Below are 25,643 nucleotides of genomic sequence, written 5' to 3'. Positions count from 1 at the left end.
CTCAAGTCTCAGCAGGTAGTCATTCGCTCACTACAGTGTTTTGCTCTGAGCTGAGCATCTGCATTGTGGGGTTGGAGCGTAAACTCCTCTCCTCCCTCCCCACTCCCCCCAAAACCACCCCCAGTTGGTCCCAAATGACGGCTCCAAGTGCCTGTCCATGAAGGGGGACAGTCGTAGGTCAGTTTTTACCGGCCTACCATAAAACAAGAAAAACAAAACAGTTTCTTGTGTTTCTTTCAAGGCTATTTCCTTCCCCATTGAAAAAGTGTCTTTCAGATGCAGAGAACAAACACGTAGATAAAAAAAAGGGAAAGTGGGCGGCGGGATGAACTGGGAGCTTGAGCTTGACATACATACACTATTGATACTATGTATGAAATAAATAAGCAGTAAGAACCTGCTGCCCAGCACAGGGAACTCTACTCAGTGCTCTGTGAGGACCTAAATGGGAACAAAATCCAAAAAAAGAGGGGAGAGGTGTGTATGGATAGCTGATTCACTTTGCTGTACAGCAGAAGCTAACACAACACTGTAAAGTAACTATACTCCAATAAAAAAGAGAACTGATTTTAAGATTATATCTTGCCTCCTTTTCTGGTGTTAAAGTGTTCTTTGAAGTGGTTAAGGGTGATGGCAAATGGTGTTTCTAATATCCTCACTTGGCAAAATGAAAAGCTGGCTACTGTACTTTGGTACATAAGATGTTTTTGGATATTTACTGGTGCGTGAAATGCAAAAGTTTGGAACCCTTGGGGAAGGAGTGGGCCATAGTGGTCATGTGCCTTTTGTTTAAAGGAGACCGTGAAAAGCATTCCTAAGTAAAACGAGCACAGATTTCAAAACTGAAGTATCTAGGGCTCAGCCATTGCAGAATTGCCCATGGCAGGGGCGATTGCATAAAGCAAAAAAGGAAATGCCGAGGCACCCCCAGAGAGGCAGTTTCATGCGGTATTGTGGGAAGTTTAAGAGAGAAAATTCCCAGCATGGCAGGCTGGGCCGTCTTCATGTTTCACGCTTGGATCCTCATTCCTCCCATTTTCCCACAAGAGCAGAGGTCATGCCTTATACTTGAGAAATCAACCCAGAGTGGGTATATGGCTTTAACGAGTCTTTGTTGATTATTGGTGATGGGTTATCAAGCATGATGCCACGATGCCCAAGTCTAGCCATCGAAGACATATCCAGCCCCTCCCTGTCAGGAACCAGTGTCCTCAGAACCCGGAGGTGATCCTGCTCCTGGATTCCCATGCCCGCTCACCAATGCCAGCCATTAGCCATTCATAATTTGGGCTCCTGAACCCTGGTTTGTCCACATTCCTGGCACTCTCTTTCTCACTGAGTATTGGACATGTGGAAAGTTTCAGCTTTGGGAGTTCAGCTCTGTGAAGTTAGCGGGATGCCAAAAGAGAGGGAATAAAAAGAAAACTCCCGAAACTGCTTTGAAAGTAAGAAATAGAAAGTATCGTTCTCTCCACCGCGCCCCCTCCCCTGACTCCTGGCTGTGCCCCCTTCCATCTTCACTCAGATCCAGTACAGTCGAGAAGAGGTTTGCTCAGATTTTCCACACAAAACCCCTCCGTTTGGGAGAAGACCAAATTCAGAATGGGCAGGCTTGGGGCAGGGGAGAGTCTGGAAAGAGCTCCCACCAGGCAGGCTGCCTCTACCATCTGCTCAGAGCCTCTGTGAACAGTGACTTGGTAGCAAAAGGACCTTGGTTGAGTCAGGAAAATTTGGTTTGACCCCTCGCTCTGCCACACCCCACCTGTGTGACCTTGGGCACGTTTTGTTTCACTGAGATGCCTCAACCTGTGCCTCAGTTGTCTCATCCATCAAATGGGTCTGACAGTTGCTGCCTCAAAGAGTTGTGTGAGCCTCAGCAGAAATCAGGGATGTGGAAGTGCTCTGCACTTTCTGAGGCTGTGCTGTCCAGTGCTGTCTAATGCTGCAGCCATGAGCTGTGCTGTGCTGTGCTTAGTCATGTCTGGCTCTTATGACCCCATGGACTGTAGCACGTCAGGCACCTCTCCCCCTGGGGATTCTCCAGGCAGGAATACTGGAGTGGGTCGCCATACCCTCCTCCAGGGGAATCTTCCCAACCTAGGGATCAAACCCGGGTCTCCTGCATTGCAGGCAGGTTCTTTACCTTCTGAGCCACCAGGGAAGCCTGTAGCCATGAGCAATACAGGGCTATTGACAGTGAAATTGAGTCAATAAAATTTAAAATTCAGTTGCACTAGCCACATGTCAAGGGTTCAACAGCTAAAGGAGGCTCATGGCTACCATGTTAGATGGCAGGATACAGAGCATTTCCACAGAAAGTTTCCACAGGAAGTTGTATTGGACAGCATTTTGCAAAGCTTTTAAAAATAAAAAGAAAACTTAAAAAAAAAACAACCCACACCCCCCAGGGACAGAAGCAAGAGGGCTTCTGGATTTCTCTGCCACGACCTTTTTCCCAGGAAAAGGCAATGACAGCGTGGGCCCTGGTTACAAGCTGTAACGTGTACTGTGGTGCAGAGGTAGGGGGGCTTCTCAGGCGTTGAAAACAGCCGGTCTCCTCTCCACCTCCCACCCTCGTCATGCAGGCCTCTTGTCATCAGCTCTCTCTCCTGGGACTTAGAGATGGCTTCTCCCTCCAGCAGTTATCCATTATGTGAGGCACTGACTTCAGGGTTGGGCGGCCTAAGCCTGCACCCTCCTCCGAGGCCTCCGGGCCCCCGCATGCTGTCTTGTCTGGGAGATAAACCTAGCTTCCAGATTAGACTCTGGGCCCAGCATCCCTACACCCGAGGCTCCTCAGCAGCCCCTCAGACTAAACCGCCATCTCTCCTAAACTCTGCCTCAGTGGAACACTAGGATGTCCCCCACTGAGTGCCCGACCCCTCCCTCAGGACAGGGCCCTGTCTCTCCCATACCTAGAGGCCTTTGCAGGCAGGGTGGTCCCCTGCCCCTCTCAGCACTGCCCTTCCCTCGCACCCCACCTTAGACCCCTACCTGGAGCCTCGTTTGCCTTCGGAATTCACTTTACTGGGGGGTGTAACTATGGCCCTCAGCTGTTTCTCCACAGCCTTGACTCTGGTTCCCAAAGAAAGGGACCCTGATGTCAGAGCCCCCCAGCTGCCCCGGGGCCAGGAAACCCCTCACTGGCCTTCATACACTCTCAGAATCCACGAGGGACTCATCCTCTCCACACCCAAACTCTGCCCAGGGGCTGTGTCCCCCTCAGACCCCAACTCGGCCCCGAACTGCCAGGCTGTGGGAGAAGTCAGGTCCTCAAGGACTCGGCTGTTCCCACCACAGCTGGGCTGGGGCGGCAGCTCAGGAGGGCTGGAAGCAGCCCTGGGGCTCAGGGGCCAGCCAAGCGCCAGGCTCCAAAATAGCAGTTGTGTTCACATAAAAGCCTCTAATGAGAGAAAGATGCCGTTCTTGGCCCCTCGCGCGCACTCCGCAGACGTTGTCGTCTGGCAGGCCGAGCGGGCCTCTACCGTTTGGCGGCCGGAGGGGAGGAAGGGGAGGTGTGAGTCAGACCTTGGCCCCCAGCCCCTAGGCATGGACCGCCCTGCTAATTGCATTAACAAACGCCGAGATGCTGGGCCAGCTAGGGGGCCAGGGGCTGGGGCAGAGAGCAGCAATTCCCATCAGCTCCAGCAGGCGTGAGGAAGGGACCACTGGGCAAGACTCAGGGGCCCAGGGCTGAGGCCCGGGTTCGCCTCAAATTCCTACCCTAAAGCAGAAGCTCACCTGTCCACCCCCTTTACAGCCTCGAGGGCTCTGTCTAGAGGAGGCAGGGATTTAAAGAGGGCCCCTGGAGATGGGATGGAATCCTAAAGCTGCCCTCCTTGGGGATATGCCCAGGGACCCCGTCTTTTCCAGGGGAGCTGCTCCAGGACACGGAGGACAGGTCTGTGGCAGACATGGAGCCATCCAAGCCCTTCTGCAGACACACCAGCTCCATGCCCAGGACCCATGAAGGTCGAGAAGGAAGAAGTATACCATTTCCACTTATAATTCAGCCAAGGCCAGGGCAGACATGTGGAGGAGAGGGCAGCCTTACAGTCAGATACCTACATTTGAATTCCAACCTGGTGACCTCAGGCAAGTTTCACCACCTCTGCCAGTCTCGTTTTCTCTAGAAAATAGTCGTGCATCCAACATTTACTCTTTGCCTAGGATGGTAAACTCTTGTTTACTGTCCTTTTCTTTTCAGAGAGAAAGAGGTCCTTTTCTTCACGGAGTCTCCAGCTCAGCAAGACTCATAAAACAAGTAAACAAACAAGCAGAGGAAGAGAAGTTGGGATATGAAGGATGGAGGAAACAGTCGCGGGGCTGAGATCCAGAAAAACAAGGCTGCTGGGAGCAACTCTGGGGGAGTTGCTGCTGGGGGAGCTGGAAACAGAGACCGGAAGGAGGTTGAGGAGGCAGCCACCTACAGAGAGGAGAGAAATCTCGCGGAACAGCCTGGAGGCGGCACATCCCAGGAACCCAGACTGGATTTAGTGAGCGAGAGGCTGACACACGAGGCTGGACACACTGCTGCAGGAAGGTTTGACTAGGGATGTGTGAATATCTGGACTTGTGGCCCTAGTGGTAAAGAACACGACTGCCAATGCGGAAGACATAAGAGATGTGGGTTCCATCCCTGGGTCGGGAAGATCCCCTGGAGAAGGAAATGGCAACCCACCCCCGTATACTTGCCTGGAGAATCCCATGGACAGAAGAGCCTGGCGGACTAGTATCCATAGGGTCTTGAAGAGTCAGACAAGACTAAAGCGACTTAACACACACGCATGTGTGATTATCGAATTTACGAGATGGAACCGGAGGGGAAGGGGGACAGTGGGAGCAGTCAGCCAGCTGCAGCGGTCACCTAGGAGGACGTGCTATTGCCTGGGACCACAGACTGGAGAAGCATTGGTTGGGCGATTGGGGGTGGGAGAGTAAGAAAGCAGAGAGACTCCCAAGAGATTTAGGATGTGAAGCACATAGGGATGGGTGAAGGATTGGACAAAAACCTGAGCACAAGGAAGGTGTCCTAAATGGTCCCCAAGAGTGCAGCTTGAGCATTCAGATAGACAGGTTGCCTTTTAACAGGGTGGGTAAGCCCTGGTCAGGGACACTGGCTCAAAGGGAGGGAAGCCATGAGCTCGCTTTGGTAAAGCTGGGGTGGGGGGTTGTCTGGAGGCATCGAGAACATCAAGATGTCAAGGAGGCAGCAGGATGAAAGGAGTCTGGAGGTCGGAGGAGCGGTCTGGCTGCAGATGCACATAAATCCGGGCGTCATCAGCCCAGAGACGATGCTCACATCCACGGGAATGCATTAGATCACTCCAGGACGGTGCAGTGAGAAAGAAAACAAGAGAGCCTGGAACTCCATCCAGTGTGTAGCTGCTGGGCAGAGGAGAAGCAGCGGCCAAGGGATGTGGGAGGAGCCGGCAGAGACCGGCGGCCGCTCACAGGGCGGGGGTGCTGAAGGGTTCGGTGTGGTCCCTGGCACAGAGTGAGTACTGCCACTCTTATTACTGATGTGTTTCAATTGCCTGGCACCGTGCCTACTGGCACTCAATAATGGGGGTGGGCAATTAATGCTGGATTCGCTTCACACGGTCCCCTCTCTCTGGGAGGAGTATTTGGAAGATCTGGAGAAAGTTAAAGGTAGCCCAGCATTAAGATGTTGAGTAGGAAAGGCGAAGCCGAGGAGATGAGAAGAGGCAGCTGGGGATGGCAGAAGGAAACTGTCAGGTCACCCAAGTAATCATTCACCCGTTCAGTCCTTTAATACACATGTACGAAGTAGGCACCCCACTGGCATGGACAGGACACAGCCCCTGGCTTCAGGACCCCCTGGGGAAATGAAAGTGAAAGTGTCAGTCACTCAGCCATGTCCAGCTCTTTGTGATCCAAGGACTGTAACCCACCAGGCTCCTCTGTCCATAGGATGCTTCGTGTGTGTGTGTATGTGTGCATGCCTGTGTGTACATCCGTGCGTGTGTGTGTGTGTGTGGGTGTGTTAGTCACTCAGTCATGTCTGACTCTGTGACCCCATGGACTATAACCCACCAGGCTCCTCTGTCCAGCAAATTCTCCAGGCAAGAATACTGAAGTGGGTTGCCATTCCCTTCTCCAAGGGATCTTCCCAACCCAGGGATCGAACCTGTGACTTCTGTGTCTCCCGCATTGCACGCATATTCTTTACCATCTGAGCCTCCAGAGAAGGCCCTGGTAAGAGCATGTCCTATATACTCCTTTGAGCAAAAAGACTTGGGGGCACACACCTGCTCACAGGAAGATCTAAGGTACCCCCACATGGAGTGGGTAGAGATGGGCAATGTCTCTTGCTAGGACTGCACCCTTTGTGTTAGCTGGGTCTCCACTGCAGTCGTGTGATAACTCTCCTTAATACCTTCCACTTTCCTTTCTACCACTCCCACCAACTACTGAATCACATCGGACGATTCACCCAGAGATGAGCCATAGGTAGGCTCGAGCCTCTAGTTCCTGCTGGTTCCTGAACAATGAGTAATGAACCTGCAAATCGCACATGTGCCCTGACCTTTTCCCTAACATTTGCTCAGCACTTACCATTATGAGACCCTGGGGCCAATTTCTTTGCAAATATCTCCTCTGAAGATTCTTACGACAACCACTGGTACCAGTCTGACCCTCATTTGACATATGGACAAACTGAGGCTTAGAGCAATCCAGCAACTTGTCTGAGATCCCTGTGTAAGTGATGGAGCAAGAGTTTGAACTCAGAGAGTATGGCTCCAAAGTTGGGGCTTTTCCCCATCTGGCCAGAGTCTTGGCCTTTGGGGTGGGGTCATTTGCAGGGCTGGGCTGGGTGGGCCAGAAGAGCTCTTCAGGGAAACCCAGGAGGAGCTCAGATCAAAAGGGATGGGGATCCTCACGGCACTGAGATGTGGTCCAGAAGTCATGCTATTGTAATGGCCCCATAAGTAGAGAGACTTGGGGCCAAAACACAAGAACAAGCGCCCGGGCCATTCCAGGGTCTCCTGAGCACCATGGGGAGTTTTCTGAAAAGGCTGATGAGCCCAGGGCAGCAGGAGGAGACCTCTCTGCACAGGCCTGGGAAAGGCCCTGTGTTGCTCAGCACAGTTGGTGAGCCTTCACCTTGTATCCAATGAACACTTGTGCTGTGCTGCAGGCCCAAGGGCCACTAGATACAGTCCCTGTTCTCACCATCAAGGCCAGACATGTATAGAACACCCAGAACATGCCAGGCTTTGAACTAAACATTTGCCCTAAGCTATCTCTTTGTCCTTAGAATTCTGTGAGGCAGGGACGAGTATTAGTCATATTTTATGGAAAAAGAAATTGAGGCACAGAGAGCTTAAACATCTTGCCCAGGGTCCTGCAGCTAAGCTATGGAGCCAGCATTTAAACCCAGGCAGGCAGCATAGCCTCCTGGATTGAGATTAAGATCACAGCCAAAGATACCCCATGCCAGGCTCTCTACACACACTCACTCGTTTCCCAGGAGCGTGGTGTCAAGTCCTGTCCTCTGGACCAGGCTACCTAAATTCACACCCAGGCTCTGCCGATTCCCAGCTGCATGACTTGGACAAAGAGTTAACCTCATCTGTTAATGGGGATAAAGATCAATTCTGGTTTACAGGAGGGTTGTTGTCAGGGTTAAAAATTAATAATCAAGTTCCGACTCTCGGTAAGATCTTGAGTGTGTTACTATTATTAGAAGCAGCTCTATAGAGACTGTTATCCTCACTTACTGGGTGTTATGCTCACTGGGCGAGGCTCTGGGGCTGGGACAGGGCCAGGCACTTGCTTGAGGACACAGAGCTGGGATTCAAAGCTGTGACTCCTTGAATCTGGCACCGGAATCTAAAGTACATGTTCTCACTCTGTGCCTTACTCCTGGTGGGGGCGTGGGGGCGGTAACTCTCCGAGCCCCTTCCCCGAGAGCCTTCTGCCTTCCCCAGAACAGCCCTGGCCCCTGTGCCTCTAGGCTGAGATAAAAGGAGAAGCCAGAGAATCCTTCAAATCCTCTTCCTCAGGATGAGCCTTTAGAAGCCCCTGAAAAGACTGTGTGTGTATTGGGGTGAGTCAGTCTGGGAAGACTGGACAGTCTTCCAAAAGCCCTAACTCTAAACAGGATCCAGCCTCCCCACACCCTGCAGTCCTTCGCCTTAGCCGAGCGGGCCGGCAGGCCCCAGTGAGCTGCCTGCACAAATACATAAACACATAAATTGTGTGGCAGGGTTGGCAAAGCCACGGAAGGGAAGGAGGAGCCCGAGACCAGAGGAGGAGGCAAGGGCCCAGCTCCAGACCCCGCCAGACTGCAGAGAGTTGCTGGGCTTCCAGCAATGGACACCTGCAGACACTGTGGCTCCCCGAGGCCCAGGGACCGGACAGAAATAGAGAGGGAGGCTGCCAGGAGACAGTCGCTATGTTACGGCAACCTAGGTTTCCGCAAGAGGAGGCAAGCAGGGGGTCAGGGAAGACCCAGGGCACAAAGGCTGTCACAAAGGCTGGACCCACAGGTATCTGGAAGAGACCAGAGGATGGATTGACTCCCTGTACCCTTCTGAGACTAGACTTGGCAGTTGGGGGAATGTCACACACCCCTCCCTGTCACCCCCAACCTTGCCAGACCAGGAGAGGCACCCCACATCTGTGAAACTCGAGGCCAGAGTCATGAGCACTCCCCAGGACGCAGCCTTGGCTCCAGCCAAGGGAGTAGAGCGTGGGGAGGTGATAGGGAGATGCAAACCACACAGGGGAAGCAGGACTGCCAGCTGACAGGGCGTGGAAGCAAGAGCCCATACTTGACAGAGCTTCGGACCCAGCCATCCAGGGCCAACACCCCGCCGTCCACGTGGTTCTCATTAGGCTCATTAGCAGCAAAATAGCAACAAGCAAACAGCACTGGGCCCAGCTAATTAGTACACAGACCTTCAGTGGGCAAGTCAACTTCCAGTGGGAGAGGCTAACACCCACTGGCAAAGTCCTCCCGGAGCTCTGCCAGCCTGCACGCCAGAGTCCCAGAGACACCTAGAGGGGCAGCAGAAGACCAGGGAGAGAAATAACAGAACTGAGGAACCCCAGGGTGAAGTGGGTACTGACGGCACACCGGAGCAGCCGCCCCCTGCTCAGGGCTCAAGGGTGCACACACACGTCAGTTCTGACAATCAGCAGACTCACCCAACCTCGAGTTTCCAGTGTTGGAACTCCAGATTGGCAGAGAATGATGCTGGAAAGTCATGAGCAAGTCAGGAAATCAAGAGCCTTCAGGCCTGAGCGAGGCTCGTGCCCAGACCCTCGGGCAGCTAGGGAGAAGGCCACCCACTCTGAAGGCCTCCCCAACTTCAAACCTCAGCAACACTCTCTGCTAAGCTCCCTAGAACTTACGAGCCCTCCTCCTCATCTCTAGCCCCAAATCCCTCCCCAGGCCTCCAGAGGCCCCCTCAGGCCTTGCTACTCAAAGCGTGGTCCGCGAACCAGCCGCATCAGCATCCCCTAAGAGCTTGTTAGAAACAGACTCTCCAGCTTCACCCCAGACCTGCTGAGTCACAGTCTGCACTTCAATAAGATCCCAGAGGAGAGTGAAAAAGCTAGATCAAAACTCAACATTCAAAAAAACTGAGATCATAGTATCCAGCCCCATCACTTAATGGCAAATAGAAGGGGAAAAAGTAGAAGTGACAAATTTTATTTTCTTGGGCTCCAAAATTGCTGCAGATGGTGACTGCAGCCTTTAAATTAAGAGATGTTTGCTCCTTGGAAGGAAAGCTATGACAAACCTAGACAGCATATTAAAAAGCAGAGAGATCACTTTGTTGATAAAGTTCCATACAGTCAAAGCCATGGTTTTTCCAGTAGTCATGTATGGATGTGAGAGTCGGACCATAAAGAAGGCTGAGTGCCAAAGAACTGATCCTTTTGAACTGCGGTGCTGGAGAAGACTCCTGAGAGTCCCTTGGACTGCAAGGAGATCAAACCAGTCAATCCTGAAGGAAATCAGTCCAGTCCTGAATATTCATTGGAAGGACTGAAGCTGAAGCTCCAATACTTTGGCTACCTGGTGCAAAGAGCCAACTCACTGGAAAAGCTCCTGATGCTGGGAAAGACTGAGGGCAGGAGGAGAAGGGGGCGACAGAGGACGAGATGGTTGGATGATGTCAGCGACTCAATGGACACGAGTTTGAGCGAGCTCTGGGAGTTGGTGATGTGCTGCGGTCAGTGGGGTCACCAAGAGTCAGACACAAGTGAGCGACTGAACAGCGACGACAGAGGATCCGTGGGAACATTCGAATCTGAGGAGGGCTCCCCAAAGCAGACTTTCCCATGACTGACCCCAAGCTCTGCTTAGCAGTCTTCAGCCCTGGCTACAATCACCTGCGGAACTTTAATAACATGCCAGTGTCCAGCCCCCAGCCCCAGAGCTTCTCCTGACTGTAAACTTACTGGGCTACCCACATCCTTGGCTTCTCTGCCCAGGGGAGTCACCGATTTCAGGTCCCAGATCTTCTACTAAGGAGCTGTGTGACCTTGAGCAAGTCACCTGAGAAACGCGGTCCTTATCTTTCAAATTATGAAGAAGGGTCCCTCCCCCAACTATGCCCCTAGTCACGGGGTACCTAGCCTCTGCAAGCCCCACTAATTCAGGTTCCCCCAAAAGGAAAGAATTTTCTGGTAGAAATCTGCATTGCTGTTTGTTTCTGAGTTTGGAATTTTGTCTTCTTTATCTGGAGATCCTCAGAGAGACCTAAGATTCTGCCCAGGCTTCATCATCAGACTGGGAGAGGGTCAAGGCCGTGAGGTCAGAGGCAGAACTGGAAGCTTGGTGAGCCGGCCCCGTAAGAATGGAAGCAACCCCATTGCATCCCTGTCTATCCCCATCTCAGAAGGCATCAGGAGACCAGAAATGAGGGCATCCATCAGGAACAGGAACATCATAGGTTTCACCACCCCGCTGGACCACTAGCTGTGAAACTCTCACACTGGAAAGGGCCTAGGGCTTGTCCTTGGGCAGGAAGGGGTGCTGGTGAGACTAGGGCTTTGCAGCCAGGCTTAGCGCAGAGGGTAGAATCGGATCCAGGATGAACAGCTGGGCAGAGCTCCTGGTACTGCCACAAAGACGAGAGGTGGAGAGGTGTGGTGCTGATGAAGGCTCGAGAGGGGCCCCAGGGTGTGAGGGAGGAAGATCCAAGCTCTCTGAAACTGTCCAGTCATCACTTGCGGGGCTCCCAGAGTCCAGCAGGCCCTAAACTCAGCAGTATTGGGAGAAAGCAAAGTCCCACAGGTAAGAGTACGGGGTTCTGGGTCAGACAGCCTAGAGTCTGCCTCCTGAGCCAGACTCAGGTACTGTCTCCTCGGGCGCATTTCTTAAGCAACCTGAGCCTCAGTGTCCTGGGCTGTAACTGCGATGAGCGGTAAATACATTACAGGACTGAGAGACTCAAGCAGGGTGATGTATGCTAAGAGCTCAGCACAGCTCTTAACATACACAGGAAGCCCCCAGCTGTCAGCCAGCGGGGGTCGTCATCATCCTTGCTGTGGCCTCAGTGGTGGGAGCACAGTACCAGCAGCAGTAGAAGGAGCAGCAGCTGCAGTAGTTACGATGGTAGCAGAGGCAGCGGGAGCAGTAACGGGGCAAGCGGTAGTAACAGCGGTCGTGCTGGGGGTAGTAAAGCTGCCAGTCGGGTAGGCAGTGTTTCTTCTAATCTGGGCCAGCCTGCCAGGCTTGGGAGAGGTCCAAAGGAAGACTGCTCCAGACACAGAACCAGAGACTCATCTGACCACGCTGGTAGAGGGCCTGCCAGGGGCCAGAGCAGAGGTGGCTCCCCACAGCATGCACCGTGAATACCCTCTCCCCACGGAAGGTGTGAGGCAGAGGCTCCGGGGCCAGGTGTGTTCTGCAGACCCCAGGGCAAGTTAGGGGTGAGCCCCAACACAGGGGGGCATCAGAAGAGGCATACAGGAAGCTTTATAAACACGAGAGGGGATTTATCTGAGAAGTCATTTTCAGTTCAGTCATCAGGAGGCATTTTTTTTTTTTTTTTGGCCATGAAGCTTGTGGGAGCTTAGTTCCCCGACCAAGGATTGAAACCAGGCCTTCGGCAGTGAAAGCACAGAGTCCTTACTACTGGATTACCGAGGAATTCCCTGGAGGCACTTTTTCATCTCCTCCCTGCCGCTGCTTTGAGCTGGAGAGGGGCTGCCTGCTCAGGAGGTGGATTGGGGACGACACGTGCTCCAGGTTCTAGAGATGCCGCACCTGGCCCAGCTCAGTGGAGAGAGAGGGGGGTGGTGGTGGAGGGAGGGGAGGCACTCACGTTTGATACAGTGGTTGGTGCTGTTTGCTGTAGTCCATCCCGGGCAGCACTGTCCCCCGCAGACATTCCTCCTGTGGGGCCACCAAGACAGGATCAGTGGGGGATGCTCAGAGCAGGATTATTCACAGAGCTTGTCTGATGGTCCTGCCCTTTACAGGCAGGGCCTGGGGGAACTCTGCCAGGCTGGGCACTGTCCCCTTTCTCGAGGGAGGCTGCATGGCCCAGGGGCGGGCGCTAAGACAGAATCCTGATTCTGCCACTGGCGGCACAACCTTGGGAAGCGTCACTCTCATCATCTGTACAAGGCAGATAATAATACCTGCCTCGTGGGGTTATTGGGAGGATTCAACAAGATAGGGATATAGAGCCCCTGACATGAGAAGGCACTCCACTGGCACAGGGATCATGAAGACGACCAAAAGGCAAGTTCAGAGTAGCTCAGTCCCTTGCCAAGGCTAAACAAGAAGTATCAGAGCCAGACTCAAACCTAGGTTGACCCAACTCGAAGTCATGCTCCAAGTCCACGTGGCCTCTCACCAAAAAATAATCACCATGGCCCTTGCCAACAAATGCTGATAATCCAAGGGAAGCTGGAAGACACACACACACACACACACACACACACAAAACAGCCTTAAGGACCTACATCTGTATCCCCTGCCAACAAATGCACACTGGGAGGAACCTTAGCCCTCGGGCAGGCTGGTACGGGGTGAGACCGAGCAACTGGGAGGGTTATGGAAAGAGCCAGGCTCCAGACTGTCCTGTCAGAGGGGCTGAGGAGGTGGCAGGCTGGTGGAACAATGGGGCTGGGGACTCGGGGTAAGCTGCTCTGCGTGGCGAGGACACTTTTTATTTGGGCAGGCTGCTGGAACTTACTTGAAGCGGGGCTAGTCCTTCCCCCAGCACCAAGGACACTGAACCTACAGGAGACACTGACCTGAAGCTGCCACCGGGGCTGCTCACCCAGTTCACCCAAACCCTGCCCTCTGGTTTCCAGTGGAGCCCTACAGCACCAGTAGATTTCACCCACCCTGACTGTCGGTCTACAGGCCCACATGCCCAGACCCAGGCAACTTCCCCAGAGGGCTCCTCTTGGAGAAAACTTCTGGGGTCTTGCCTCCCCAGCTCAGACTGGGCTGGGCTCTGGCCTCACATATCCCATGGTTTCCTTCAGAAATTACCTACTGAGCACTCACTGAACTGCAGGGTAAGCAGGGCGGCAGAGGTATGGAGTCCGAGAGTCGGGGTGAAGGGCTAACCAGGAGGCCATTCCCGTGACCTCCGTGGCCAGCGTGGGGGCATCTGGTCCCACTTAAGAGTTTAGTTGATGTTTGTGTTGACCCCAAAACTGGTGTGGTTTTTGAAACCTTACGAAACATTCAAAATAAATCCCTGCCATTTGAAAACACTGAGGCCCATTTCTGGCTCTTCGGCCCAAAGCTGTGGGGAGCTGCCTCCCAGGGAGCTCGCAGAATGTCTTCTCAGCCGAGGGCTGTGCCATCTTGGCCACCTCGAAGCCTCTCTGGACCACTTCCCTCAGCAGTTGACTGGTTCCCCGAAGGCCTCCTCCCCACCAGGGCCCCAGTCAGTCACTGGGTTCTGCAGAAAGGGCTGGTCCTCCTACCCACGGCTTCTGAGTTGTGTGCCCTGGTGGGAGGGGGAACGACCCACCCATTTGTAAGTCATTACCCCTGGTGGTGGTGACAAGGCCTCTGAGAGGCCTGGGAGGTCTTTGAGAGGAAAAACAGGCAGCAAGCCCTGGGAGTTTTCTAAAGTCTAGCGTCTGGGAGAGCCCAGAGAGCACAGACCGAGGAGTCTGCCCGGCCGAGAGGTTGTGGCATGGAGCCCGGTTCCAGGAGGCCCCCTGAGCCTGCTGTCACCCTAGATGCCCTCAGGATGGCCACAGAGCTGACTGTAGGGGGGCAGTGGCTTGGCCTGTCCTGCCTGCCCAGGGTAGAGCCTTCAAGGCCACCAGGGCCCCAGGGCCACTGGGAGAACTGATCAGGATCAAAGCTGCCAAGCGAGGGAGCCACGCTCAGCTAACGGGGCCTTCCAGAGAGATCCAGGAGACCAGCCAGAGCCTTGGGTGCAAGCTCTGGGAGGTGCCTGATGGGAGATGACTGTTCAGTGGGCTCTGGTTAGCTGGAGAGAGCAGATGGGACTGACTAGCTGGGGCAAATGACTCAGGGCTTCTGGCTCTCCGGAAGATACCACTCAGAGATTTTTATAAGCCCAGCCTTCAGGGCGGCACTGCTCTGCAAACATTAGCCCGATATCCAGCATCACTGCCCAACCCCTGGGAACACATCTGGCTAACAGCCTAGGACAGCTGCTGTTCCACCTGGAACAAATCTAGTCATACCGGTCCTTTGTTACAGCTGCCGCCAGACTCTCCACTGGCCTCTACAAAGCCAACCCGACCCCACCTGCCTGTAGAGTCTAACTGCCCCCATCACCCCTCCCTTATCTCCATGGCCACCCACAACCAAAGCCATGACACAAAGTTTGCTGTCTCCCTGCTGTACGACATGTGGGCACCGTTTGATGCCTTTGCTTAAGCTGCTCTCTCTGCCTAGATGGCCTTCCCTCTCTTCTTTGCCGATTGAAATCCTTGGCACACTCCAGATAAAACGTCACCTCCTTCGGGTAGACCCTCCCCTGACGTCTACCCAGCCCTCCCTGTTCTCCAGCCTCCACGCCACGTGGTACTGATTGTCTCAGGCTGCTGGTGTGTGTGTCGAGTACCTTAAGGGGTCTTTCTTATTGCTCTTTGTGCCCCTAAAGTTTAACACAAGGCCTGGCGTGTGGTGCACCTTTAACCTCTTCGTTTCACTGAATGCAGTGTGTCCCAAAGAAGTAAATGAACAACACTGAGGGTAGGAAAGGGGATCTGAGGTTTCCACACTCAGAACTTGCAGCAATGCTGAATCACCCAGGGAGAAAGTGATTCCCTTTTTAGCGATGTTTCTAGTCTGATTAGATCAGTGAGGAAAAATCTCTGTCCGAGGTTGGATCTTCGTGCCAAGTCCTCTCCCCCCAACACTTGCCAATCTCCCTTTCCAATAAGGAGAACACCCCACAGGGCTGAACTTCCTACGATAATGGTATCTGACTAGACTTGGAGAACATTTTGTTTTCATTTCAAGTTTCCTACGGTTACCTTCTCTTTATGACAAGTGGTACTATCTTCAACTTAGGATAGTGATACAAAGTGTCCTTGCAAATGGATTTATTTATTTAGAAAAATGAGTCACGCACTGTTTGTAATACCAAAATATGTAACTCATCTAACTGTCCAAAACCAGAAGGATGGATAAATAAACTGTGGTATATTCAGACAACGGCATAATATCCAACAATTAAAATGAATAAACTTGGGCTGATTATATTAACTTAGTTAAATCTCAAAAATCTAATGAGGAGAAAGCAAATTGCAGAAGAATAATGCAGCATGGTATCACTTATCTGAAATATGCAAAACAATGTTATGTGTGTTATGGATGCACACATCTGTAGCCATGGTATAAAAACATAGGTTGGCATCATTAGTAAATTCAAGGTAGTGGTTAACATCTGGGGAGAGGGGAGACAAACTTGCAGAAGATATTTCAACTAAAAAAAAATCAGAAGCAAACTAAGCCAAAATATTAAAGTTTGAAAAAACTGGATTGTTAGTTGTATTATTTCCAATACCTTTTGTAGGTTTATAGGCTTGTATAAAACTCCATAATATAAAACACTTGAAAATAAATAAAACACAAAATCCTGTTATTTTTAACAGTTGATAAATTTAAAGAAAATAATAGAACAAGAAAAAAAAAGAGGAAAATATTATGAAAGTGGTATGCTGTGAGGCTAAGCTTAATAAACACTGAATACTGGGAAACAATGGCTTAAAAACTCCCCTGTGGACTGTAAATTTCAACAATGCAGGAATTGTTTCTGCTCTGGTTACTCTGTGTCCCAGACACCTAGCGCTGTGCCTGGCACACACTTAAAATCTTCATTGTGTGCAATAAATCCCCACTACATGGCAAGTTCCACGAAGACCGAGGCTGTCTTGGCCACTGCTGTATCCCCACGGTCCAGCAGAGTGCCTGGCATACAGGAGACCTTCCAAATATTTGTTGAATGAATGAAGAATCCCCGGTAGTAGTGATGCAATTCCAAGATTTACCAGCAGGTGGCACTTAGTCCTTGAATGCATGCAAGCTTAGTCCCTTCAGTCCATTCTACCCCATGGACTGTAGCCCACAAGGCTCCTCTGTCCATGGAATTCTCCAGGCAAGAACACTGGGATTCTCCAAGCTGCCCTCCTCCAGGGGATCTTCCCGATCCAAAGATCAAAACCATGTCTCTGGTGCCTCCTGCATTGGGAGGCTGGTTCTTTAACACTAGCACCACCTGGTTGGCCCTGAGCAATTCTCAAGGCAATTGCCAGAGAGGTCAGACTGGCCATAAGCCATTAGTCAGAACGGACTTAGGGAGAAGTTGATGGAAGATTGCCACTCAGTCCCTCCCCGGTTGCCTTGGAGTGGCTGGCTGGAGTGCCTGAGGAACCCACCCTGTATCAAAGCTGCAGAAAATAACCCGGGGGAGGAGCCAAACCAGCACATGCTCTGACCTGAGCACCTGTGTTTGGCAGGTGCTTGTGGGTGGCATCCAGCCCAGGTGCTTACACACCTGAGCACATCTACCAGCCTTATCCTGGCAACAGTCTGCTTTGCTCATCACCACCTCCTTTCACAGCTGCTAATAGTGCACCCTCCCACCTCCACTCCACTAGGCCTCCTCCCCCCAGCTCCCACCAGAATGCTGACAAGGTAAGCTCTCTCCATGATCTGGCCCAAATCTACGCCTCCAGCCTCAGCCCTGTGGCTCCCCGACACCAAGGAACAGACCTGCCCCTAGGCCACTGCCCATAGTAAAAAAAAAAAAAAAAAAATCCCCTGTCCTCGGGCAGTGCAACATCTCGGGGTCCTACTTCTGCTATCCCCACCTTCTTCCCCACATGAACCCCAGGGGCTGGAGCTCACAGGGCTTCCTTTTCCTCTGAGCGCCTCAGCCCCAGTCGTCCTTTCCTTTATGCTTTAACAGGAAGCTTCTGGTACTAGAAAGCATGTTTGCCAGTGCATATGTGTTCATTTCTCCAATTTGACTTGAAGTAGTTGAGCTGCTCTCCCGGCAGGAACAATGTCTTTGTCTCGGGCCCCATCCCCTGTCCCTAGCTCGGCACACTTGCTCTTAGAAAGCATGTATTCACTTGCACAGCCATTACCGCTCACTGACTGATCCTCTGTGTAAATTACTTGGCAGTGCCCGGGTCTTCTCTCCATCTGCCTTAAGCCGGGCCTTGCACGGACAGTGAGACATTGCTTCAGTCATTCAGCAGGTACTTAGCAAGCTTCAACTAAACCCGAGCACTGTTCTAGGCCCTGGTGACACGGCAATGCAGAATACAAAGCCTCTCTTTTCCTAGAGCTGACATTAGTGTGCCCTGGGAGACCAGACCATAAAAGCAGAAACATAATATGTCAGATGGGAATTAGAGCTATGAAGAAACATAAAGCAGGGTGAAGAGAGAGAGGGTGGGGCCTCTCTAAACAGAGATTTGAATGAAGGGAGAGAATCCTGCTGAAATATAGGAGAACAGTGCTGCAGCCAAAGAAAACAGGGAGTGGAGAGGCAGTAAGAACAGCCTCAGGAGTAGCCCCGGGGGTGCAGCGTCCTTCATGCTATGCGCCAGGGGCACTAAACCCAACTGGCAAATCGGGCCCAGGCCCAGAAGGGCCGCCAGGTTCCTTCTCAGCCTCCCAGATGGTGCCCCATGCTGGGCACCCTTACCGTCCGGGCTCGCCCACCCTCCATTCTATAGACACCTGTCCCACTCCGGCCAGGCCCAGCGCCCCGCAGCCGTGAGAATTCTCATCTGGGGGTGGGGCGCCCTCGGCAGGCAGCGGGTGTTGCATGGGGTGGGGGGACTAAATAGCAGGGTTGAGGGGAGACGTAGTCCTGTAAAGTCGTGCTGACACCTAGCTGCACAGGCGCACACAGACCCACTCCGCCGTGGACCCACAGTGTCACAGCCACACCCGCGGACAGGTTTCCTGCCCAAAGTGCCCCCTAGTCCACGCCCACTTCCTCGTCCAGCCATCCGCGGACCCAGGCTGGCCTGTGCCCCAACGCACAGCTTTGTCCCCACGAGCAGGCGTCGAAGCCTGGCTCCTGGAGATGCATCAGCCCTCGCGCTCTGGAGCCCCCACCCCCACCCCCGACAGCCTCCACCCACAGCGCACTAAGGCCGCTCAGCTTCTCCAGGTTCTCAAGCGCCTGGAACACCCACTCCGATGCCCTCTCCGCGATCCCCTTCGGATCCCCGCACCGCTGAGGGCAGCGGGCGTCAGCAGACACCGGTTAAGGCGGACGGGAGGAGCGCGGGTGAATGCACTGCCGCTTTGGGAAAGGATTTAACGTCGGATCTGGGCGAGAGCTGGTACTGAAAGATGTGGACCGTGTTTCTCTTTCCTCTCTACTCTTTGAAAGCGGGTCAGATCGAGCCCCAGCTTTGGGACCTCGGTCTTTTCCCTGCAGTATTGAGGACAGAGGGGAGACAGGCAGAGCCCCCGCCCTGTCCTCTAGTCTACACATCCCTCCACGAACGAATGCTCGGGAGACCGACCCTCGCTCCCTCAAGCCCCCACCCTTCCCTCTCCAGCGCTCACCCCGTAAGGCGCCCTCGCGCAGCCCGCGGCCGCTGCACCGTCCCGAGACGCGGGAGAGCCGGCGCAGCCCGGGCCCGGGGTGCGGACTGCTGCAGGCCCGAGGGTCTGCTTCTCCAAGTCTGCGCAGGTGGCTGGACTCGCCGCGGCTGCTGCGCGCGGGGCGGCCTCCTGGCCTCCGCCTCGGTGGACCTCCTGGGGCTCCCCCAGCTAGGCTGGACCAGCTCCGCGGGCGGCGAACCCCGGACGGGCGAGTCTTGCTCCCGAAACAGACTGTACACCTTGGCTGTCGCCGCTATGGGGCTGCCCCCGGGGCGCCGCAGCCGACTTGCATCTCTTCCAGACGGCTCGTATCTTCCCACCGGGTCCCTCTGAGCCTGACCCATGCCCACGAAGAGAGCCAGGATGAGCGGCCAGAAGCTCCTCCAGGGGTTCCGCAGGGCGCGCCCGGGGCAGCCGGCGGTGGCTGGGGGCCTCATGGCGCCGGGGCGCCTGGAGATCTGAGCGCGCGCGGGGAACGGCCCCCGGGGCTCACAGTCGGTGCGCCTGTCGCCCGCTGGCTGCGCTCCGGTCCCCTGCCGGTGGCCCGCCTCTTCCCGTCTAGGGGGCCCCGAGTCAGATTGCGGGCCAGGCTCTCCCTGGAGCCGGAGCCAGGCGGCGGGAGCGGCCGGGGGCTGCGCGCACCGAGCCCGGAGGCCGCGCTGCGTCTCCAGCTGGGCGCGCACCGCTGTTGCACCTTCGCGCCTTCTCCCGGTCGCTGTAGCCCTCGGAAGGAGAACTGGAGGGTTTTATTTTTGGAAACCTCCCCCTGATTTTTCGTCTCTTTTATCCACACCATGCCCCCTCCTCGGAGGGACAGTTCAGCCCCCTTATTACGGGAGAGGGAGAGAGAGGAATTCCAGCAACACCCACTTTGGCACCGGGAAGCGAGCGGGCGGCGAGGGGGGGTTAACCCGTGAGGAGCTGGGGGCAGGGGAGGGCCGACCCGAGCGAGGGCTGGCAGGCGAGATGACAACTGTCGGGACAGGGGCACCCGAGCCACCTCTGCTGTCCTGGGCAAGCTGAGCTGCTGACCTGTCCAGAACTGATCTCCCGCCCCTGACCTCAAGGACAAACACCGCGGTTGGAAGACTAAGGCTGCAGCCTCGAAGGGCTGAAGGAGGTCGGGAGAGGTACCAAGAACGGCATGCCAGAGATCGGGCCCTAAGGACGGGCTCCGGACCCTTCGCTTCCCGCCCGAGCCACTGGGGGCTTCGGCCCGGGGCTGCGGATGGAGCCGGGGCAGCGCGGGGCAGCTCCCGACTCCGCCGCCGCGGGACGCGCGGCGCGCGCGCGGGAGGGTCGTCTGGAGGCGGGCGCCCCCTGGTGGACCTGGCCGCGCGCTGGGCCGCCCCGCGGTTTGTCCGGACCTGCCGCTGCCGGCTGCCCGCGCTCCCTGATCTTAATCGCCTTCCCGTTGCATCGGGGTGGAGGCTACAAGCCCGAGGCGGCGATGGCGGCGGATCCCGCAAGAGGTGTCCTCTTATTTTTCACCGAGGAATAAACATGGAGGACCTGGAACAAGGTCACTTAAGAAGACAGCGTGCGAACAAGAGGTGAATGAAATCCTGTCCTGCCGCCTGGAGTTCAGATCCCGCTTCTTAGCCTCCCATTCCACCTCTCCCTCCCTCAGGATTGCTTCCGACTGATGCAGTGTGTGTGCTGGCATCTTCTGTGTCCGCAGGGAGAGGGCAGGGGTGCTAGAATGCCAACGGCCACCTATCTGAGGACCCCTCGGCCATCAGCTCCTCACTCACCCACGTGGTCACCCCCGTGGTCACCTGCCCCGTGGTCTAAAGGCCTGGCAACCATCCCTGCCCCCACACCCTGCATTTCTGCAGCCTACTGCTTCTTGGGGCTTTCCCTGGTGGCTCAGATGGTAAAGAATCTGCCTGCAGTGAGGAAGACCTGGGTTTGATCCCTGGTTTGGCAAGATCCCCTGGAGGCGGGCATGGCAACCCATTCCAGTATTCTTGCCTGGAGAATCCCGTGGACGGAGAAGCCTGGTAGGCTACAGTCCACGGGGTCGCAAAGAGTCGGACACGACTGAGCGACGGAACGGTCGGACGGACCCCACACAAAGGACAGACCCAGTAAATATCTGATGTTGAAAATAAGCCTCGACTCTTGACCCTGGCCTCCAAAGCTCTGCACGACTGGCCCCCTCCCTGATGTATCTCACCTTGGCCTGGAGAGCTCACCACACTGCAGCTCTGTTGGTCTCCTCTCTGCTTCTTGAACAGACTAAGTTAATGCCCACTTTTCCTCTCCCCGAAACACTCATCTCCAAGATGTTGTACAGGATGAGCTCCTCACCATTTCACCTCTCTGCTCAAACATCACCTCCTGGAGCAGCCATCCCTGACCCCCTAACCTAAGAGCAGCAGCCTTCCCACTCCCACTGAAGTGAAAAGTGGAAGAGTTAGTCTCTCAGTCCTATCCAACTCTTTGCAGCCACCTGGACTGTAGCCCTCCAGACTCCTCTGTCCATGGAATTCTCCAGACAAGAATACGGGAGTGGGTAGCCATTCCCTTCTCCAGGGTATCTTCCCATCCACCTCCCAAGTCATCGCTTTTTCATACATCACCCTGTTTCACTTTCATTGTTCTAGACTAGTTGAAATTATTTATTTGTTTGCCTGGATAATTGATTTATTGAATGGGCTGAACTTGAAGAGGGACAAGCAGGAAGCAGCTCTGTTTTTCTCCCCTCACTGCCACAATTCATACTGTGGTGAATTTCTCTTCTCCACCCTTAATGACATCTCAAGCAGAGTCCTTGGCTGCCCATCCCCACCAGTCACAAAAACAGTTTCATTTCTATAATTAAGACCAATTTTTCAGGCACTAAAATGTCTGGTCCTGTCCAAATCAAAACCTCATCCAATTTAATCAATCTTGTATCCAATTCAATACCCCTCCTCTCCTGCCACGGGCCTGTCCCTGGCTCAAGATCCTGTCCTGGGGAATGTGGGGTGTGGTCTGATTTTCTGACCTTCCTTTTCTGCAGTGGCTCCTCCAAGTGTCAGGGTTGGGGAAGAGGTGTTAGAGGAAAAGTGGTAAAGTTCTACATGACAAGTGCCCTTAGCTAGCAGGTGCCCAGATCTCTGGCTTGTTTGTGGGCACATTTGTGGGTTCTTTGGAAACTCTCTGCAGGATCTCCGCCCTGCACTACCATAGAAAAAGCACTCTCTGGACAACTTCCCTGTGTCCCCTATCTGCCACGGGACTTTCCTGTCCTTGCCAACAAACCAGTGCTGAGTTGGCTGCATCTCATCCTGCTACAAGAGCCACTCCAGCCAGACTCCATAGGCAGAATTCTCCAGATAAGGGATGCACATAATTTACTTCCTTTATGTACATCCCCAATTCCTAAAGACATAGGTTGGGTTCTCCCAAGAACTGTCTTGCTGTGCTTTGGTGCATTGGGGTGCTTGCAACTTCTAGCACCTCAACTAGCATCAGTAGAGGCAGAGTTATGGGGAGTCAAGCCAGTTTCTTCTTCTTTGGAGGCCCCCAATCTTTGTGACTTCCTTACTTGGTCAGCTTGGGGAGCACCCGCAGGGGAAATCTCAGCCCTGCTTACCAACGCAACTGTTCGCTGACTCAGTGACTTTCTTCAATCCCTTTTTATTTATAGGCTGGAATCTGAGGATGCAGAGAAGGAGATGGCAACCCACTCCAGTATTCTTGCCTGGGAAATCCCATGGACAGAGGAACCTTGTGGACTAAAGTCCGTAGGGTCGCAAAGAGTCAGACACGACTGAGTGACTAAGCACACAGCACGTCCAGGGATATATCCTGGTAGTTACTGAACTGGTTCTGCCTTTACTAAGATGCTGAGTACTTCTCTTTGGCATGTGAGAGTATTTAATCTTATTCTTTCAGCCTTTGCAGCTCCAGCAGAAATTTGAAGACCACAGAAAAAAATCCTGTTCAACAACCTATGAAAGTCTTGTCTGACTTCCCAAGCCACAGTGATAGCTCTACAGGAATAGATATCTTGCCTGCCTGGCTCACTGCTGTTTCCTCAGAACCTAGAACAGTGCTTGGAATTACGTGTTCAGTGGATGGCTGAACATTCTTCTGAATGAACCACAGAAGAATCCCATCAAGATGGGCGGGCTGGTATCATTATACCCATTTTCAGAGAGAATAACTGAGTTCCTGGTGGCGGTTCCTGGTCCAAGTCCATGTGCTGCTGCCGGCAGGGTTGGCCCTTAGGCTCTCCTTGAATTCTGCACTTGCGTGTTGGGATGAATGCCATCTCACTTCCCAGAAAGCCCCGCTCTCTCCCTGAGACTCTGCTCCTTTGCGGCTACGGGAAAGCCTCAGCTCCACACTTCCCACTTCTTGCCCCATCATCCACCCAGTTCTGGCTTCCTTTCCTCACCTCACGACCTGCCCAGTTCCTTCAGAATCTCTCCTCTTCATCCCTCAGCACTCACCTCAAGTCCCCGTGAGCCTCCCAAGGCCAGAAACTTTGGCATTCCCCTTCATCCCTGAGCTATTTTTTCCTCCCATGTGTCCAAGTCATTATTACTGCTCTGTCTCCTCCGTCTGCACTTCTGGAAGTCTGCCGCCCATTCAGCCTCTTGCTGCTCCGCCTCAGCCAAAATCCTCGCGCAGACACTTCGCTCACCACTAGGCGCCCCTCCCACTCCTTGGTGAGGACAAGTGGTCCTTGGAAATTCCCACCTTGTTCTCCTGGGGGCCCACAGACAGGCTAGTCTGCTGTACAGACGGGCATCTCCTACTCCCCCATCCCAGCGCCATCCTCCTATCCTGCCTCCCATTGACTGCCCATCACTCTCTTTCCTTGTAACTGCTGGAATCTGTGGATACAGCTCTTCAGAATCTCCAGTCCCATGAATGGTTGAGTTTTTTGTTTTTCCTTTCTGAAGCTGCCAAAATTTATGTGCTAAGCATGCACATACATTGACTCATTGAACAAAAGAATGGAGGTGTTGTCATTTCCAGGTACACGAAGGAGGAAACTGAGGCTGGGAATAGGTACTAACTTGCCCATGATCACAGAGCTGATAAGTAGCAGAGGAAGGGTTCCAACCTTGGTTATCACCCACCCAAGTCCAAGCTTTTAAGACAGCACCGTCTTGCCTTCTCCCTGGATTTGAGTCTCAGGAGTCCTCCTGACTATTGAGATGACTGATACTTTCCCCAGTCATTTCTGCAGCAGTCCCCACCTGAGACCCTCCACTGCACACCCCCCAGCCTCTTCCCTGCCGGCTAGACTACCACTCAGTTCCCAGGGGATGTGGAGGTAGCAGAATTTTCTGTCCTCTACTGTCCCTGTTCAGTGAAAGAAGGGGAGCTGTTTCCAGCAAGGTCTCTGACTCACCGGGTGCTGCTTCCTTATCCCTGATTCCCACTTCCTCCGTAAAGAGGCACAAAATGATGCTAAGCCTACTAACCCAGCTCTTGGGTCTGGGGAAAGGAATTATCTCTGGAAAGCCCTGCAGAGAGAGTCCCAAGGGGTCAATAAAAAGATTCCAGTGGGGAGAGGTTTGCTGGGACACGTGAGCCACAAAGGGAGACGGCAGTCTGCTAGTCACTGGGGCAACTGAATTGCTTCCCTGTGTCTTCTTGTTGGAATAACGCTGGCAGCCAGAGCGCTACCAGAACCTGAACTAATTTGATAAATAAAGACCAAAAACAAGGACCGAATTTCTGTTCCCTTGGCTGAGACCCAGACTCCCGACAGAATTCCAGGGATTTTTCTTCCTTGGAAGTGACTGGACCTCCAGTCCTGAATTCCTCTCTCTAGGAGAGCTTGTTCCCCTGCTCAAAACAAATAACATATTTCCTGGTTAATCAGTGGGCGGAACAGCTGAAGGAAGGTTGATTGGGCCCCCAGCCTTCCAGATGGGAGCAGCTCAAGGGCTCGGATGCCTTTGTCCAGACACTGGGCAGCTGAAACCCGGCACTGTGCAGCCTTGGCCTCCAGTCTGGAAGGTGGAGGCTGCATGCAAAAGCCCCAGCTCTATCCCGTGCGAGGCCTCCAAGGCCCACAGGGGCTGCCAAGGCCATGCCACTTCAGACACGATGACCTGCCACCCCCCCAGTGCTCACAACCACCCTGCTGCAGTCTGCCAGTGCTGTCCCTGCTCCGGGCACACGTGAAGGTTTCTGCCTTCGGTGAGCTCAGGGCTCAGCTATGCTTGGCTTCTATTTTCCCAACTGAAAATAGAGATAATGCTGCATTTCTTGCCATCCCCACCTTCAGGGCAAAGTAGATAACCAGCCCTATCTACCCTGGGATGGGAGGTGGTCAATTACTGCTCCTTCCTTTGCCAGCTGATATTTCTGGAGCGCTTAAAAAGTATCAGGCACTGTGCTAAGTGTTTTCCAGTCCTTTTCCTTTAATCCCAGTAATAAGCACTGTTACTCCCTCATGTAACAGATGAGGAAATGCAGGCTCAGAGAAGTAAAATGAATCACAAAGCTAGTACATGACCACATGAGGAGTCCCTCCTGGTTTTCCTGGTGACATTATACAGATGCCAGCTTCCAGAGGGGCAGTTCTCTGGAATCGCATCTCCGGCTGCAGTTT

General features: G+C 53.7%; 1 protein-coding gene across 4 annotated transcripts in view; it reads right to left on the bottom strand.

The window, feature by feature from the left end:
- Nucleotides 1-19,871, bottom strand: part of LTBP2 (latent transforming growth factor beta binding protein 2) — a 111,086-nt gene extending 91,215 nt beyond the window's left edge. For 3 of the 4 annotated variants that reach the window (XM_088839450.1, XM_088839449.1, XM_088839451.1), the window contains exons 1-2: nucleotides 19,037-19,683; nucleotides 12,312-12,382 (exon numbers count right to left, since the gene is read on the bottom strand). In XM_088839450.1, coding sequence (XP_088695576.1) covers nucleotides 12,312-12,382; nucleotides 19,037-19,512 — 547 coding nt within the window. In that variant the 5' untranslated portion in view covers nucleotides 19,513-19,683. Of the gene's footprint in view, nucleotides 1-12,311; nucleotides 12,383-19,036 lie in introns of all 4 variants that reach the window. The other variant, XM_055437347.2, reaches the window with a different exon arrangement.
- Between the last annotated feature and the right edge of the window lie 5,772 nt (nucleotides 19,872-25,643).

This window comes from Moschus berezovskii, chromosome 9, assembly GCF_049115385.1.
Source record: "Moschus berezovskii isolate FMDL1 chromosome 9, NW_MosBer_1.0, whole genome shotgun sequence".
NCBI classification, from domain to species: domain Eukaryota; kingdom Metazoa; phylum Chordata; class Mammalia; order Artiodactyla; family Moschidae; genus Moschus; species Moschus berezovskii.
Note: the sequence above shows the minus strand (reverse complement) of the source record. Positions and strands in the feature narration are given on the sequence as shown.